Source organism: Varanus komodoensis, unplaced genomic scaffold (assembly GCF_004798865.1).
Source record: "Varanus komodoensis strain SLA01 unplaced genomic scaffold, ASM479886v1 scaffold18_3, whole genome shotgun sequence".
Taxonomy (NCBI): Eukaryota; Metazoa; Chordata; class Lepidosauria; order Squamata; family Varanidae; genus Varanus; species Varanus komodoensis.
The window spans coordinates 14,740,536-14,756,189 of record NW_025335549.1 but is presented as its reverse complement, the minus strand read 5'-3'; the positions used below and the strand labels follow the sequence as shown (position 1 = coordinate 14,756,189).

The following is a 15,654-nucleotide window of genomic DNA, read 5'->3' as shown; positions in this document are numbered from 1 at the left end:
CCTTCTTGGTGGCTGCCCCCACTTATGGAAGAAGCTCCCCAGAGAAATTCGCCTGGCGCCAGCATTACTCTCGTTCTGCTGCCAGGCATCAGGGCAAAGAACATGTCGCGCTGAAGGTGCTGCGTGGCATTAGCCACAGTTGTTGGGGGGTCGTTATTGGGATCGCAGCAGGCAGGGCTTAGCCCAGCCCCTCCCTAAGCGTGACTCTCCCTCTGCACCCCCCCTCCCCCCTACAGGGACCATTTACTTTTCTGGATGCTCCTAACGAGATCGCCAGCCCTGCGAGAGGAAAGGTCATTTAACTGGCTTTGCAGCGATCCGACTGGCTGCAGCTCCTCTCAGCTAAAGCCATGATAATCTTGGTAATGAAGGTAATCATTAATCTGGTCCTAATCAGCCCAGAGGTAGATTTTTAGGAGAACATCTCATTAAGTTTCTCCGTGCTGTTGAGGAAGAACACGCACTGGCAGCGTGAACAGTCTGCAAAATTCGATACTGTTACAGCTAAACTTTTCCCCGCAACTTTCCGCACAGGACAAAGCTGGTATAAATGGCGGGCACGTCTCATCCTAAAACATTAGGGAACGAAAGTATACAGAACTGTGCCCTATATGTTAAAAAAATAAATAACCCCCCTCTAGATTCTTATCAGGATTCAGTATGGTGTTCTCTTATTTTAAATACCTCAGATAGTGTTGCAATATAATCATGCCTGTTAAATTGGTGTTTAATCATTGCAGGATTACATACAAAGAAACATAATCATAAAGAACACTTTGTTGTGAGAAATGTGTGATGTTGTTGTATTCTGTAGCAATCTGCAGAATCTAATTGTGTCGTGCATACAGTTCCATCTCGGCCTTGCCTTGTATCTGATGCAAAGGTTGCACTGACTTTCTAAAAGAAGGAAGCTTTATGGAAGGACAATCATGTCAAGTAGAAAGAGGGAGACGTCATTTACTCACCAGTCGAGTGTTAACAACAGGAAACAGCAGAGCCAGGAGAGCCCCATTAAGCATATGCATCTGCAACCTAAAAGAAATTCCTTGGGTCAGTTTCATGATGATGCAACATCCACTGAAAGTGATCAGAACATCACTGGGTCCTGGCTTAGTGTTTTGAGAATGAACCTAAGCACCATTTTGGTTTCCATGGTTGGCGCTCAGCTGGAGAGTCATCAAGAGCTGGAAGCGCATGTTTCTGGTTTGGATTAATCATGGTTTGCTGTGCCGTTTCCACCCAACAAACCTTTCACATTAACTACGGGTAGTAGAAATAAGCCACCTTCAGCAACAGCTTCCACAACAATCCCGCTAGCCCGTGAGCCCGGGACTTCAGCCACTGGCATTTTTGAGTCCATCTTTTGAGTCCTTCCAAACATGGAGGAAAAAATACACAAACGATCTGGAACGTTTACCTAACAGAAGAGGAATCTGACGCACCTCTCTAACTGTACTTAGTTTCACAATCTGCTGCCAGCCCCCCGTGTCTATAGGGCATTTTATATAGCCTGATCACAAAATGTTCTCGTTCCATCACAGACAACATGTCTTTATAATGACTAATTACTGAAATAGAAAATTGAGAAATAGATCCTAGAGCAAACACTATCTGTTCCCATTACTGGAAAGGGGATTGCATGTTTCAAGGTTGCTTGGCAAGACCAGTTGTTGAAAACCACCAAATGAGCTGACTTATCCAGGAAGTGGCCGAATTACATACACCAAGAGATCATTCCCATGGCAGACACAGTGGACAACAGAACTTCTTTGCGTGGGTGGGTATGATTTCACAGTGCTGGGGATTCTTGATGCGATGAGCTTATATTAATAGACTTAAGCATTCTGTTGAGCTTGAAGCAAAGCAGACATGAGCCTCCAAAACAGCAGAAGACTGAAATGCATGCAGTATTGATAATCAGACATAATGTGGTGTATAAGCTGCCTGCATCAACAGAGGGCCTTTTAGCAGAAGTATTTTTTAACCAAGGGGAAAAAATGTTCTGTGCCTGAGGTAGAAAGCACTGCCATCTGTTATCCCCACGGAGAGGTTTGCTTTTGGGGAAGTCACTGCACTGTAGTTTGGAAGAGTTCTGTGACATCCTATGAATTGCCTGTCCACATCTCAGTGCGGATAAACTTACAAATGCATGATAGACAAATTATATTATTGATTACAGGATGAGGGATGCTTTTCAGCCCATCTAGCAAGGGGGGTTGGAAGGAGAGCAGAGGAAACATTCAGCGTGACCAGCAAGCGGGCCCCTTCCAGGTTGCTCCCTTCCCCGACAGCCAAGCCTGCAAGACGCATGTCCGGTCGCTCTTGCAGGCAGCAGACCCCGTCCAATGTCCTGTAAGGCAAACTATTTGTGTATTCATTTCTCTAAATCACTTACAGAAGTCATTAAGAGTATTACCTGAAGAGGATCATTGAGAAATGGCAGGGCGGACAGGCCAGTAGAAAAATCTGAAATAGTTTAAGAAAAACAGTCACTCTCATGTTCGTGTTAAAGCTCTCCGACAGGCTGTGTTTCAGAGTGAAATAAGGATGCTAATCGAGTATTCAATCAGTAGTGCAAAGTTTCGTCTCTGACTTTCCTCGGTAGCTTTCTCTTTATTTTGATGGAGGCATATGCCTATCAGACCTTGTATCAAAGGTTTATTCCCACTGCATTTCAGCCCCATCCGTCGACTTTTAACTTCTTGCACAAACATTTTCTGTAGGGCATAAATTAGAATAGCTCACCCAAAGCTTCTCTATATTTATTTATAGGCTTACTTTCTGCTAAAACGGCTTGAGGGCCCTCTTACTTTAAAAAGCAAACACTTCAGACTGTCAATACAGCCTCTGTATAAACATCCAGAGAATGAGAATATAGGTTTGGTCACATAAAGCACAATGCAGGTGGGTCTCATGATTCAGGAGGGAGAAAAACTCCCTTCCATCTCCAACCTTGTCCCCAACCTTCACATCTCAAATGACACCTCGTTGGTTCTGTGTAACAAGATGCCAAACTACCACGGGGATTAGGCAGATCAGTCCCCTAATCGGCAAAATAGATCACCACCTCAGCATTAAAACCCATAAATCACTTGTCATGTTAATTTTAACTGCAGTCGTAGTCCCCAGATACGGGGCTGTAAATATGATCTCGGTCAACAGCGGATGCACTTCTTAAATCTCCATGTCCTCATGACAGCAGGAACGCTAGTAGTTCCCAAATAAATACAGTCACCTTAACACACACATCTGCTAATGACACAACAAGGTGACGCATTTTAGCCAGCGAAGCGCCCCTCTAAGATGCACAACTTAATGTGATACGGGGCTTTGAGTGTCTGGGCAGTCAAGAGTGATGCCACCAGGAAGCAGACTCTCTCGGCAGACTTTCCTCCTGGTGGGATCGCCCAAAGCAGAGACACGCGACTCTGAGGCATCCAGAAGTCTCTCATGGTGATGGGGGCAGAGAAACTCCTGAGGAGCAGCGATCAGACAGCAGCTGAAGGCAACTCTGCTGGAGGATCTTTCGACAGACCATGGCAGCGGTGTTCAAGTGAACCCTGGTCCGTTCCGCACAAAGGAAGGCAATGATAAACCACTGCTAAGTATTTCTCACCTTGAAAGCCCTATGACAGAGCAATCCAAGGTGGAAGACAGCATATATCCCTGGCCAGAAGGCACTCAACCAGTAACTGGGGAAGAAGGGCAGGTAGAAACAGCGCTGCCACTAATGATGCCATTAGATCAAAGGCCGAAGGAAGTCTAGTGGCAGATATACAGAGAGGCGGAAGCCCAACGCTGCACAACGTATATGACTGGAACATGGAACGTGAGCATGGAACGTGGAACTGGAATGAAATCCAACTGGAAGCTTTAAAGCAAGAAAAGGAATGGTGGCTAAACATCCTAGCGCTTGATACGCCCAGACGAAAGTGGATTGGAATGGGGCATTTTCAGACAGACGAATTCAGAAGAGTTGCACTGATGCTGAGGCAACATTGGGATTAAAGGGGTTATAATGCAGAGTCTGACCGGATCACAGCAATTCTTTCTGTATTGTAGTCTTTCTCACCAAGCATGCATGGTACAGAGCACTCAGACGACTGGCTGAGGGAGACTCTCCTTCCTTCGCATTTCCTTGGACATCCTTCACCTCTCAAATCAAGCAATTAGGTTCAAAGGGAAGGCGGCAAGGAAACGTGACCTCCTCCAGGAGGATCAGCAGTGAGCAGATCCCCTCCCTTTATCAGCAGTCACTGCCAGAACCCAAATCACATCACCGTCTCCCTTTAAGCGGGACCAAGCATCCGGTGCTATGGCAACAGCATCCTTCTGTTTGCCCACCTGGAAAGCTATTGCTGCATCCCTGGAGCTTCAGCAGCATCTCGCCAAGCAGGACTTTAGCTATGCTGGAGACAGACTGCAGAGCAGCAAAGGCGACTGCTTCCCCATCCAAAATAACAAGAGGAATACATTATAGCATAGGTAACAGGCATTACTGCATAGGGTGACCACAGGATGTGAAAAGAAACACACAGTTTCTGTGACCTAAATACGTTTTGGAAAGATCAGCCACTATCCTGTTTATTTACTGAAGGAACTCAGAATCGTTGGCTTTAAATTAAGCCTGCCATTTGCGCTAAACAAATTCAAGGCTAAAATCCATTTTTCTGCACCCTGTTGTCAAATAGCACATCTAAGGTTGGCCCAGGCCCCTCGGGACAGTCAGTTCCCGCCGGGCCGTTCCAAGCGCCAGTGTCATTGCGATTGCGTGTCCACTTGCCATCCCTTTGATCTCAGCGTCTTCTGAAGCACTGATCCGCAAAACCAAAATATTCACCCCCAAGTTCCTCACTGGCTGCACAGACTGGGCTCGAGGAGAGTTGATGTTTCGCAACTCCTGATGGGCCAGAGGTTCCCCAGACCTGCAACGTGAGAACTAAAATGCCCATACTCGATTCATTCTGTCGAATATTTGATTAAAAAACAACCAGAAATCCAATCGCAAATGGTATCTAGGAAGCCAGAGAGCATCTGTGGAGGCTGTTCCTCCTCTAAGTAGTGTATTCTATTGACACATAACCCAACTGAACTTTCAGTGCTGGCTGATGTTCTACACATATGATCACCCTGATAGCTGGAATCCAGCTTCCAGTAAATCAAAAGCTAATGGATGAACACAGCCTCAATAAATGCAAGGGAAATTCTTGGCAATTTTTACAAGAGAGAAGAAAAATATCAATTAAAGTCACCGGAAGAAAGGAAAATATTAAAGCACAAGCTTATGCATGTTTAAACAGAAAAAAAAAGCCTACAGCACTAAGCATCTTTCAGACAACATAGAACTGTAAACTGTTTTGCTGTCTAAACATGCCCAGGATTGGGCTCTTAATGAGAAATCTGAAACTGAGACAAAAAAATGGATGTCACTACTTTTAAAAAGCAAATTTGCTTTTCTGCAAAGGCAGCAGCAGGGAAAGGATAAGAAGGTTGTCAGGAAGTTACTTCATGTTGCAAAGAGTATTTTATCAGTCCTCTTGAGCCACAAGTACCTTTTCTGAGCAACTCAAAGGTTTCCTCAACCGGACACAAAAACTAGGCAGATCAGAAAGCAAACAGACTGGTGAGGTCTGCTTATGCATGCTAAAAATCTACATACAATAAAAATACTGATACAAAAAAATGCAGCATAACATTCCAATATAAAACCGTCCAAAGTTAGAATATACAATATACAAAATTGAAACATCTAAAACAATTTCAGTAAAGCCAGACCTACATTTTGTCCACTGTAAACAGTGCCACATTGTTAGAAATTTAAAGTTCCCAACAAAACTCTCCCCAGATGGCAGTCCAAAATAGTACAAAACACAACACCTCTCTATGTGCCAAGTAAAATGTATCTGTGCTTTTGTTAAAGGGTACACCACATTCACAAACTCCCAAAAACAATTGAAACAAATACTTTTTTACAAAGCCCTCTGAAGAGGCCAAGTTTGAAAATGACTTCAGAACTTTGAAATAAATGTGTTTGCTTAAGGGAGAATTATATTTAATGGAAAAGGTATTTTCCAGTATCGGAACCAAAAAATATTAAGGATTCGTGTTTTTGCAACCAAATTACTATTCCCCATTCAAATGGCTCCAAGACACACAAGGAAGATGCTGCTCTTGAACTTACATTAGAGGAAGCCAGTGTTCAACCTAATGCAACCTGATACTTAATACAAGACGACAGCAATGAATACATCTTTTGTTTAAAAAACAATTTTGCTCAATAATAAAACAGCACTGATCATGTTCCAAACTGGTAGACTGGAAGTAATAAGGATCTATTTTTAAATGCTAGACAGAACAGAATTTGTCAGAGCAATATTATTTCCACAGCACCCACAAGCAACTAGGTATCTTACACAAAGAAAAGCAGCAAACCGGAAGGGAAATGGACATGAAAGAGTAAAGATGTGCAACACCAGTTTAAAAACATTAAAGTGAAGAAACGGGTTTCTAAACAATTGCCTGCACAACAAGCAAGAAGCCATGTTACTGGCACAACCCAGGCCAGAATCCCGTAGCCGTCAAACTTGGAAAATTACAGGGAATCCTATACAAGACTGGACAAAGGCTAAGGTGATGCACCCCGCCAGTCCTCCTGCCCTGCAAAACACTGGAATGGATGATTTCAACTGTCTTGCGACTTGCACTTTGGTGCACAAAGGAGGAAGCCGCGGCCCTCCTGGAACGCTCCCTCCCTTCCCTGTCTGCTCAAGCCCATCTCTGAGGTTGCAGCTACAGCCCTGGAGAAGCACCGGCACATGCTTCCTGCGAGGGGTGCAAGGAGGACAGGTGCTCCGAGGGCTTTGTCCCCGCTTCGACCTCAAAGCAAGTTTCCAGGACTTCCAAACGCTCCCACAGCTGCCTCGCAGCAACAGGACTGCACCATGGGGAGGCCCAGGCGCAGAGCTGGGGAATGTGTGGAGCCAGAGGATCGGGCACAGCGGGCTCCCGGTGTTGCTACAGGTGTGGCGACGAAGGAGGACAGGCAAGGAAAAGGGCGGCTACATATGTGGACGCAAGAGAATGAAGACAACTGACTTGAAGGATGGAGATGCAGCGGGGGCTAAAGAAGGAGCAGAATGAAAATGGCCGGGGGAAACTTTTGGGAGCAATTCCTTGGCTCTGAAAGGCCTTTCCAGACAAATCCATCTGGCCTGCTCTTTACAACTTTTCAGGCGCTTGTGTTTATGAACACTGCTCTTTATTTAATGCAGCCTTGTAAATAAGCCCACAAACACTGCCTAAAATATTTCTTACTAGCCAGCGAATAGACAAGAAGTCTGAGTTTCTTTGTTGTCTTTGCAGGAAACCACTATCAAAATACAGGATACGAGGGTTTTAGTGGGCCAATAAAAAAAAAAAGGTTCCTTCCACATGGGCTGCCGAGAGGAAGGACGGGACGGAGGGATGGAGGGATGGGCCTCCCTCCGCCAACTCCAGCGCAGAACCATGAGGACCGATGGTGGACGGCTGAAGGGTTCCATCCTTCTCCATCACTCACTTGCATGGAATTGCAGGATAACGTATGCGGGACCAGTGAGCCCTTAATTACAAGGCTACCCGAATTTAACATGCTCTGCACTTCATCAGCATTCATTCCAGGGCAGTTCCTACGGATGTACTTCCTTTTCCTTGGGCCTCACCCCGAGTCAGGCCACTGCTCCATGTAGCTCTGGCTGCTGGCAGTCCTCCAAGGTTTCTGGCTGAAGGCTTTTCTGGCCCTACCTGGAAAACCAGGAGTGGAGCTGGGGCCACGTGCATGTGCCACCTCTTTGTACAATACCTGCATGCAAAAGGTCACACATCCAGTCCTGGGAACCTCCAGGCAGGGCTGGAAAAGCATCTGCCCAGGAGAGCGGCTGCTACAGCAGGAATGCAAACTTAGCATCTTGGGCGTGACACCGGCGACCTTCCAGTGTCCCTGGGCTTTTCAGAAGGATCCATTTTTTCCATTTAAAAAACTATTTCACTTTACTTTCTCCAGCTGAGACACTTGGGTGAAGATGGTGCTGGTGCCCAGTGCCATACTTTCTGGAATCCAAAGGAGTCGTTTTGGAGCGCTATTTTATTCCATGCAGCAAGACTCCTGCCTATTTTTCCTAGCTCTGTCCTGAATCCCGTTCTGATCCTGGCATTGGTCCCCATCCTCCCAGGATCTGGCTAGACTTCTCATGGCCTTCAGCTTGCAGATGGGAGCAGCATTATGTTCCAACTATATTTTAGCTCATTCTCAAACATCAGAAGATACGTACCGCTCTAGAATGGACCTTTGCCAGCCAGCAACTCATCTAGAAACATTAACGAGCCTTTAAAATCCCTGAATGGGCTTCAGTGCAACTCTCCACACAGAAAAGCCTGCGAGACCATCTCATTTTAAGTTATGTAAAAGAACAAAGCAACTTGTGCTAGTTCCAGTTCCTTGGTGCTACAGGAACACAAAGAGCGATTTCAGCAGAAGGGGCGCCTTCCACAATTTAGTATAAATAAAATCACTACAGGGTACATTGTCATTCCCCATAAAATGGGAAACTGTTCAATAGAAACCTCTAGCCAAGGAATCAAAGAGCCATTCCCAAGTCACTCTGCTTTTCAAAAGGCACTCAGGTCCTATTGAGAGCATGCTGAATCAGTTTTCTGCCTGTCAAGTGCCCAGGACACTTCAAAAGAAGTCACTAGATAAACAGCGACAGTGTCTGTTTTTCCTTCAACAATGTTCAGTGTTTTTCTAAAGCTTTTGAAATTTGAATTCCTAAGTGAAATCCTTTTTATGCTACCCCGTAGAAACTGCAGCCTACAGACTGAAAGATAACATTGAGAGATCGGCATCAAGTGAACCAACCAGCACGTGATAGGTTGGGAGGTTTGAGAAAGCACAGCGATGTATGAACTCAGGAGATCTGGGTCCTAGTCCCCACTCAGCCATGAAACTCACTGGGCGACTTCAGGCCAGTCACGGACTCTCAGCTTAACCTACCTCACAGGGTTGTTGTGAAAATAAAATGGAAAGGGGTACGTTGGCTGTTGTGGATTCCTATCACACGCAGGCCTTGATGGCTTACAATAGGCTGCCCTTCCTTTTAATTCCACTTTAATTCCGCAGAGAGATGCAATCAAAATTCTACAGAGCAGGTGCCCAAGCCGGTATTTTTACCACTTGGTTTTGTAATGCACAGCACCCTGAATCATTCCACATTGTTAAACAAGGATGCAACCACAATTTATCTCCATCGGAATTGCAGTGTGTGGCCTTCCAGACATTTTGGCCTACAGCTCCTTTCATCTGGCATCCTTGGTTAGACCGGTCAGGGCTGATGGAAGTTGTGGTCGCCCTTAATCTAGACATAAGTGCCTGTGTCCTTGAACAATTTCAGTTTAGTCATAGCAGCAGTGAATAAGTCAGTCTTCAATTTAATTCTGCATGGTCTCCAGGACCTTGTGCAAATTATAAGGATTAGCCTCTTGAAGACTGACTGATCTCCCTCAGAGGAAAATGGTATTTTGATTTCACATAATTCCACTGTCAAATGCAATTGCACATCACTAACTCATAAGTGTCTAAACATCCTTGATGTTTCATAGCTGAATCACATAATTATTTCCAGATATTTTCACGCAACTACTTCCAGATGCCCAGGTTGTGGGCAAAGTTCTGTGTGTGCTGAAACAATCGAAGGCCTTCCTCACCCAGCCACCACAGACCTGCTGAGCATGGACTAAGTCATGGCGCAGAAACATGGTGGTCTTTGCTGGTGAGTTGCACTCGTCCTGGAGCACGTACACAACTCTTTCTGCACCAGCACTGCCCCTCCCAGGTTCTCACCACTGCACAAGGCTGTGTGTGATCAGCAAGTCGCCGACTGGCTTTCAAATCGCCCTTCACCTGGCCACCTGTGGCAAGTCCAGATCCCATCCAACCTTGGTAGAGGGATAAATTTCTGACCGCAGGCAATTCTTACGACTAGCCCCAAGGCCTTGCACAAATGCAAGCAGTTGTCTTGAACTGTATCTCTAGCTTCCTCTGTGTATACACACACGTGCACATATAGACACACACACACCAAGAACAGCAATAAGTGCCACAATACCCCAGTTATTAGGATCAACTGCCTGCCATAAAATTGTGAGCTGGCGAAAGACATGGCATGTCATGAGCAGAGCCGGGAGACTAGATGGCCCGGGAGGCCCCTTCTGACTCGCTCTGTTTCTCTGCTTCTAATATGTTAGTTAATGTGTAGGACTTCAGGTGAGCTTGCATGAGAAAGGTGTAATCCAGTCTGCATGAGCACCATAGTCCAATGGATGAAGTATATGCCAACGGCCGTTCTGAATATTCAACTCCTAGCGGTAACCATACTTTGCCATATCATCTGAATCCATGCTGCAGGGATTAAGGGTTAAACAACCTCCGAATAACCCTGCAACAGACTATAACCACGACAACAGATGCGACTTCCAGGAAGCAGGGTTGTTTGGCTTCTGGGACATCCCATGATCTACCGTGACTTTAATAAGCCACAATGGCCTGCAGTCATGTAAAGCCATCCAGCAAGTCCCCAAACAACAAAAGGCCATCAGCTTGTGATTTTCCAGAAGTTCTGTTTCTTATCACAAGTTCAAAATGTTTTCTCTCAAAGGCAACAAACCAGTTTTAAACTCGGAGAGAGCAGGGAAGCCTGGGGACAGGGGAAGGACAGATGATGTCATTCTCTGCTAATCAAAACCTCCTAGCATTTTGACCCCATGTGGGTTTTCATTCTGGCTTGCTTTGTGGATGTCTCTCTTTTGTGATTCATTCCTGCTGGCGTTTGTTACACGGTATTTTTTATTGCTTTTAGGTTCTTTTTTTAGTCGCTGTTGGTAGGCTTTTATGACAGGAGTGTTCTTTACAAATTAGGTGAGATATACAGTTCTAAGATAAATTTAAAAACGAGTTTAATGCTTTAAATGCACATTTAGACAGGAAAAGGTCCTCCAGCTCCCAGCATTTTCCAGCCACTCATACTGGCTAGAAAATTTTAGCATTTCCTGTTCCCTTACAGCAGTGAGTCTACCACAAATGAGTAATAGGGGCACATGTGGCCGGGAGACTTTTGTCCAGATGATTCAAAGGCTGCCTGAACAAGCGAATGCGCGGAAACATGCTTGCACTTTGCTTTTGTCACGGGGTCACATCCTCAGTGGATATCTTCTTGCTAAGACTTCAACAACAGGCTGTGAGGATTTCTACCTGCGGTTTGCCGGTCATCTAAGGGAAGCTTATTAAACCTCATTTTTAAAAAATAATCATGCACTCCTTCAGCTGCCAAGCGTCTGGCATGTCCTCCATTCATCTAAGCATGGCTAAATGCACAGGAGATCAGGAAAAGCTCTCACAAGCACTTTCCACTGAAATCCATTTTTGATTCAGCTGACATAAACCAAGTGTTTACCTTAATCAACTAGGTAAATCAGGTGACAGATTACCAGCCTTGGACTGGAGTTCTAGCTAAGGTGAAAAACCCTACACATTAAAGGCTCAAGCCAAGGAGTCTCCAGTCAGACCCAAGAGGAAGCCGAGATCTATTCATGATATGAGGAAGTAAGTACTGTTGAGTTTGGAGCAGAGAGCTCACCTCCAAGGGGACAAGCAGAAGACAACAGCAAAAATTATCATCTCTCCTAGTAGGTCTGCAAAGATACTAGTTCACCCATCATTGTTTATTTTTCTGTACAGCACAATAGCCACAGCTCTCTGGAAGGTTTGCAACAGTTCAAAAAACAATACAATACAAAGCCAAACGATAAACTAAAAATTGCTAAAACCTCATTGAGGGAAGGCCCATAAAACACCCAGGATGGGTAATCTGCTCAAACCTTTAAATATTCTGCCATCTCTTCAAATGCTTCAACACAGACGGCCATCTTAACCTGGTGCTGAAAAGAAGAAAAGGTTGGCACCAGGTAAGGCTTCACTGGAAGATCCTCTCACCGCTGGGGGGCTTCCACTCAGACCAGGATGGGGAGGGAAAGGAGAAGGTGAGCTGTGTGTACAGGAATACTTATGGCACTGAGCTCCAAAATTTCGTGTGGCCACACTCCGCAGAAGGGGGAAAGAACAGACCAATGATTCTACGTGCTGGAGAATCCACGGGGTGAACCATGTTCCCCAAGCACTACTTTCTGGACACAGCCTTCCATGTAGGAGTGGAACCACTGGAAGGCAGTACTACCACTCCCATCTGCCCCAGGAGGGCACCACAATGGATGGCACTGAAAGCCATCAGGAAGTCCAGCAAAACTAGTCTCTCTCCTGTCTCTCTCCCCCAGCACAGGCCAGTGTACAGGGTGCAGGAAAAACTGTTTCCTGGACAAAACAGGGCCTGAATCCCAACTGAAATGGATCCAGAAAATTAGCCTCATTCAAGAGCCCCTGGAAGTGGATGACCAAGCAACAGGACATTCACTACCAGCCTAAAGATATTAATAAGATCTTCTGGGTCCAGGAAGGATTTCCTCAGGACGAGTCTCAATGCCTCTTCTTTCAGGTGCGATGGAACCGCTCCAGTTGGTTGGTCACAACTGGACTGGTCCCAGTTGGGAACAACCAAAGATCCCAAAGATCCAGTGCAAAAGTGGTTGCACAAACTCATCCAAGCATCATGTCCTCAAGCTGGACCACTGAAACTGACCCAATACAACTGGACCAGCAGGGCTCTCAGTATCTTGCCTGATTCAACTGCTACACCTTGCCAGTCTTACGTCCTACTCACATGTAGCAGCATTGGTAAGACACGTCACCTGAAGAACGGGCCAAACCTTTACCATTTTTCAGCCCAGTTACAAGAAGGAAATCCTGACTCAGTGTAGGCAAATGAGTATTGACACACCTGTTGTAAATACACAGTTGCCCACTTTCGACCTGAAGTGACACTGGAACTCATACACAGTACAATCCTATATGACTCCTCAGAAGAAAATCTCAGTCGGTTCAATGGGATTAGTCCCGGGGAGGTGCATGTAGATTTGCAGCCTTAGCGCTTCAGAGACCCATGGTTGCTGTTTTCATCTATCCAAAAGGAAACATTTGCTGCCTACTTGTAGATCTGTGCAGCCAAAGATCTTTTGCATGCACTTCCCTTCTAAACTCACTCCCTTCACCTCTCATCAACCCAAGAGGAAAGCAAACTGCAAACGGTTACTATTGCAGCCCTTCTCATGCATTTTTTCTCTCCTTTTGTTTACTTTTAGACAACAAATCTGAGGAACAGTTTCTATGTTCCTGAAAGCTGAAACACCACATTGTGAACTTCGGCTGGCCCTGATCAAAAGTATTTTTACTACCGCTGTGAACTCTACTCCTAGCTGGAAATCAGAAACAGAAGGTAAAATGTGCAAGTACTGGAACATAGTGGGTTGCTTAAAATAATATTGCTACTTGAAAAAAATATAAAAAGGCAAGAAGAACAAAACAGGTTGCTTTGCTTTCAAATAGTTTAGTCTAAAATACACATAAGAAAAATCTCAATGATTAGCATGCGCTGTATAATGTATAGAAGCCAAACCATTCAATTTATTAATAAAGGCAGAATTTCTGGTTATGCTTAAGAAGGGACTCTGCAATTACTTCACCATAAGTACACCTCTGCTCAGGCTTACTTATTAGCAGCTGCAATCCGAATTGCACTTTGCAATGCCAGTCATATAAATGCATAACCCTAAATGCATTCTAGCCTAGAAATGCCCAATTCACATTCCTAGAATAACAATTTATCTCATTGGAGATGATCCAGACGCAAGGTTCCTTGTGGAAAACCCGAGCACCTGCATGCACAGGGCCAAGTAATATTCTCCGCAAGGGGGTCCTCTCACTTGCCTAATTCTGTTTTCTAGACAAGCAACAAAAGTTCTTCCCAGCCTGTTAGGGTTACTCTTACTGTATCTATGCATTTCATCTGGGAGAAGGGAGTTAGTCACATTGAAGTCTTGCTCTAGCACACACATCTTTCAAACAAATGGATGGATGACTCTATTTAAATACATTAAAAAGCAGGGTAGTAGTTGATGGGCTCCTTTCCCAAAAAAAGGCAAGTTGATGCCCATTACAGCAGCTGCCCTGAAACCTTGAGAGAGAGATGTTGTTTTCCACGGCAAAGGGGTCCAGGCCTAGGGGGTCACTGCCAGACCAGAACCCTTACCTGCATGACGGTCACTACGTGGCACGGGTTCAGCAGGTAGATGACAGTCCTGGAAGCAAACTTGAATCCGACCTCCAATCCAAAAACGAGGCAGAAGGACACCAGCAACAAGTTCTTCCCCAGGCTTTCCTCCCTGATTCGAGATCGAGCCAGGAGGTCTCCCGCCTCCTTGCAGTGGGTTTGCCTGATCTTCTGCAGGGACACCACGATCTCCAGGATTCCCACGCAGAGGAAGACCACGCTTTCCAGCAGGCGCTGGTGCCAGGGGAGGAAGGCCGCGCATTCCGGACCACCGTTGCCTTCGAAGCTTGGGTCCACTCCTCCATACATCCAGTCCAGAAGGTTGGCGAAGCTGTAGCGATCCATGGCCAACCCCTGTCCTTCTCCGTCCTGCAGCGAGTGGAGGCCCGGGGAGATCAACGCGACTCTGCTGTCTGGATGGCGGAACATGAAATGCGGGGAGAGCTAATTCTTGGGTCACCCTCTCCCAGTTCAGCGAGGCAAACGGCACTGCTGAGCAGAATTCTCATTTCAGAGGCTCTCAGGTGGGCATCCGAGGAAACCTGGAAGGAGAAAGAACACCACTGGCTATTGCATCAGAAAAAGCACGCTAAAGAACGGCAGGAAAATGCCCGGAGCTCTCAGCTAGCTTTCCACGGAAGGCTCCACCTGCTCAACTTCCTATCCGAACCTCCAAGCAGCAAATGCTTTGGAACCGGACCGCACGTCCCTGCCACACGACTGTGTGCGGGGCTGCCTTCCCCTACCGGACCCATGTGCCCCTCCGGATCGGTTGGACTGAAACTCCCGTGAACTCCCCCACCCAGCTGTGCTGAGAACCGCTGTCCGCCACATCTGCAAGGGAGCTTGGGGAAGTTCAGGGCTGTAAACAACAAGTGCCCAGGAATGCCCGTGCGTGCCAGGCATAAATCGAAATGCAAACTAATGGGAGGGAGTCCGGAGGGGCAGGTGCAATCCGCTATCCGGCTCCCCTCCCGCCATCCCGCTCTCGCGTACTGATCGCCGAACGGATTTCCCCTGCTCGCCGCTCGGCAGCGACACTGCACGAGGCTCTCTGAGCAACGCACACGGCAGACCCGGAAAAGGCGTCCAGCTTTTCCAGCGGCGCGGCGCGGCGAAGGCGACGCGCCAGCGGCTCCGTCTGCCCCGCTCCACGAGGCCCCGCACGCCGGCGGGCTCCAGGCGGGTGTTCCCGAGCAGACCCGCGTCCGGCTGCCTTCCTCCACAACAGCCTTGTAAAGCTGGCCCGCCCCGATCGCCTCGCCGAAGCGCCCGCCCCGCGCGGGCGGCGGAGGAGGCCCGGGGGCGGAGAGGCGAGCAGGCAGGCGAGCGCTTTGGGGCGCCGTCTTAGGCGCGCTTCAGCCGCCCCCCAAGTCCTACAACTCCCAGCATTCCCCAGCCC

The 15,654-nt window shown here is 46.8% G+C and overlaps 1 protein-coding gene across 2 annotated transcripts in view; it reads right to left on the bottom strand.

Moving 5' to 3' along the window:
* Nucleotides 1-15,434, bottom strand: part of TMEM164 (transmembrane protein 164) — a 33,770-nt gene extending 18,336 nt beyond the window's left edge. The window contains exons 1-4 of one of the 2 annotated variants that reach the window (XM_044427344.1): nt 15,320-15,434; nt 14,232-14,794; nt 2,417-2,466; nt 966-1,032 (exon numbers count right to left, since the gene is read on the bottom strand). In XM_044427344.1, the coding sequence (XP_044283279.1) occupies nt 966-1,032; nt 2,417-2,466; nt 14,232-14,681 (567 nt within the window). In that variant the 5' untranslated portion in view covers nt 14,682-14,794; nt 15,320-15,434. Of the gene's footprint in view, nt 1-965; nt 1,033-2,416; nt 2,467-14,231; nt 15,228-15,319 lie in introns of those variants that run through there. The other variant, XM_044427343.1, reaches the window with a different exon arrangement.
* Between the last annotated feature and the right edge of the window lie 220 nt (nt 15,435-15,654).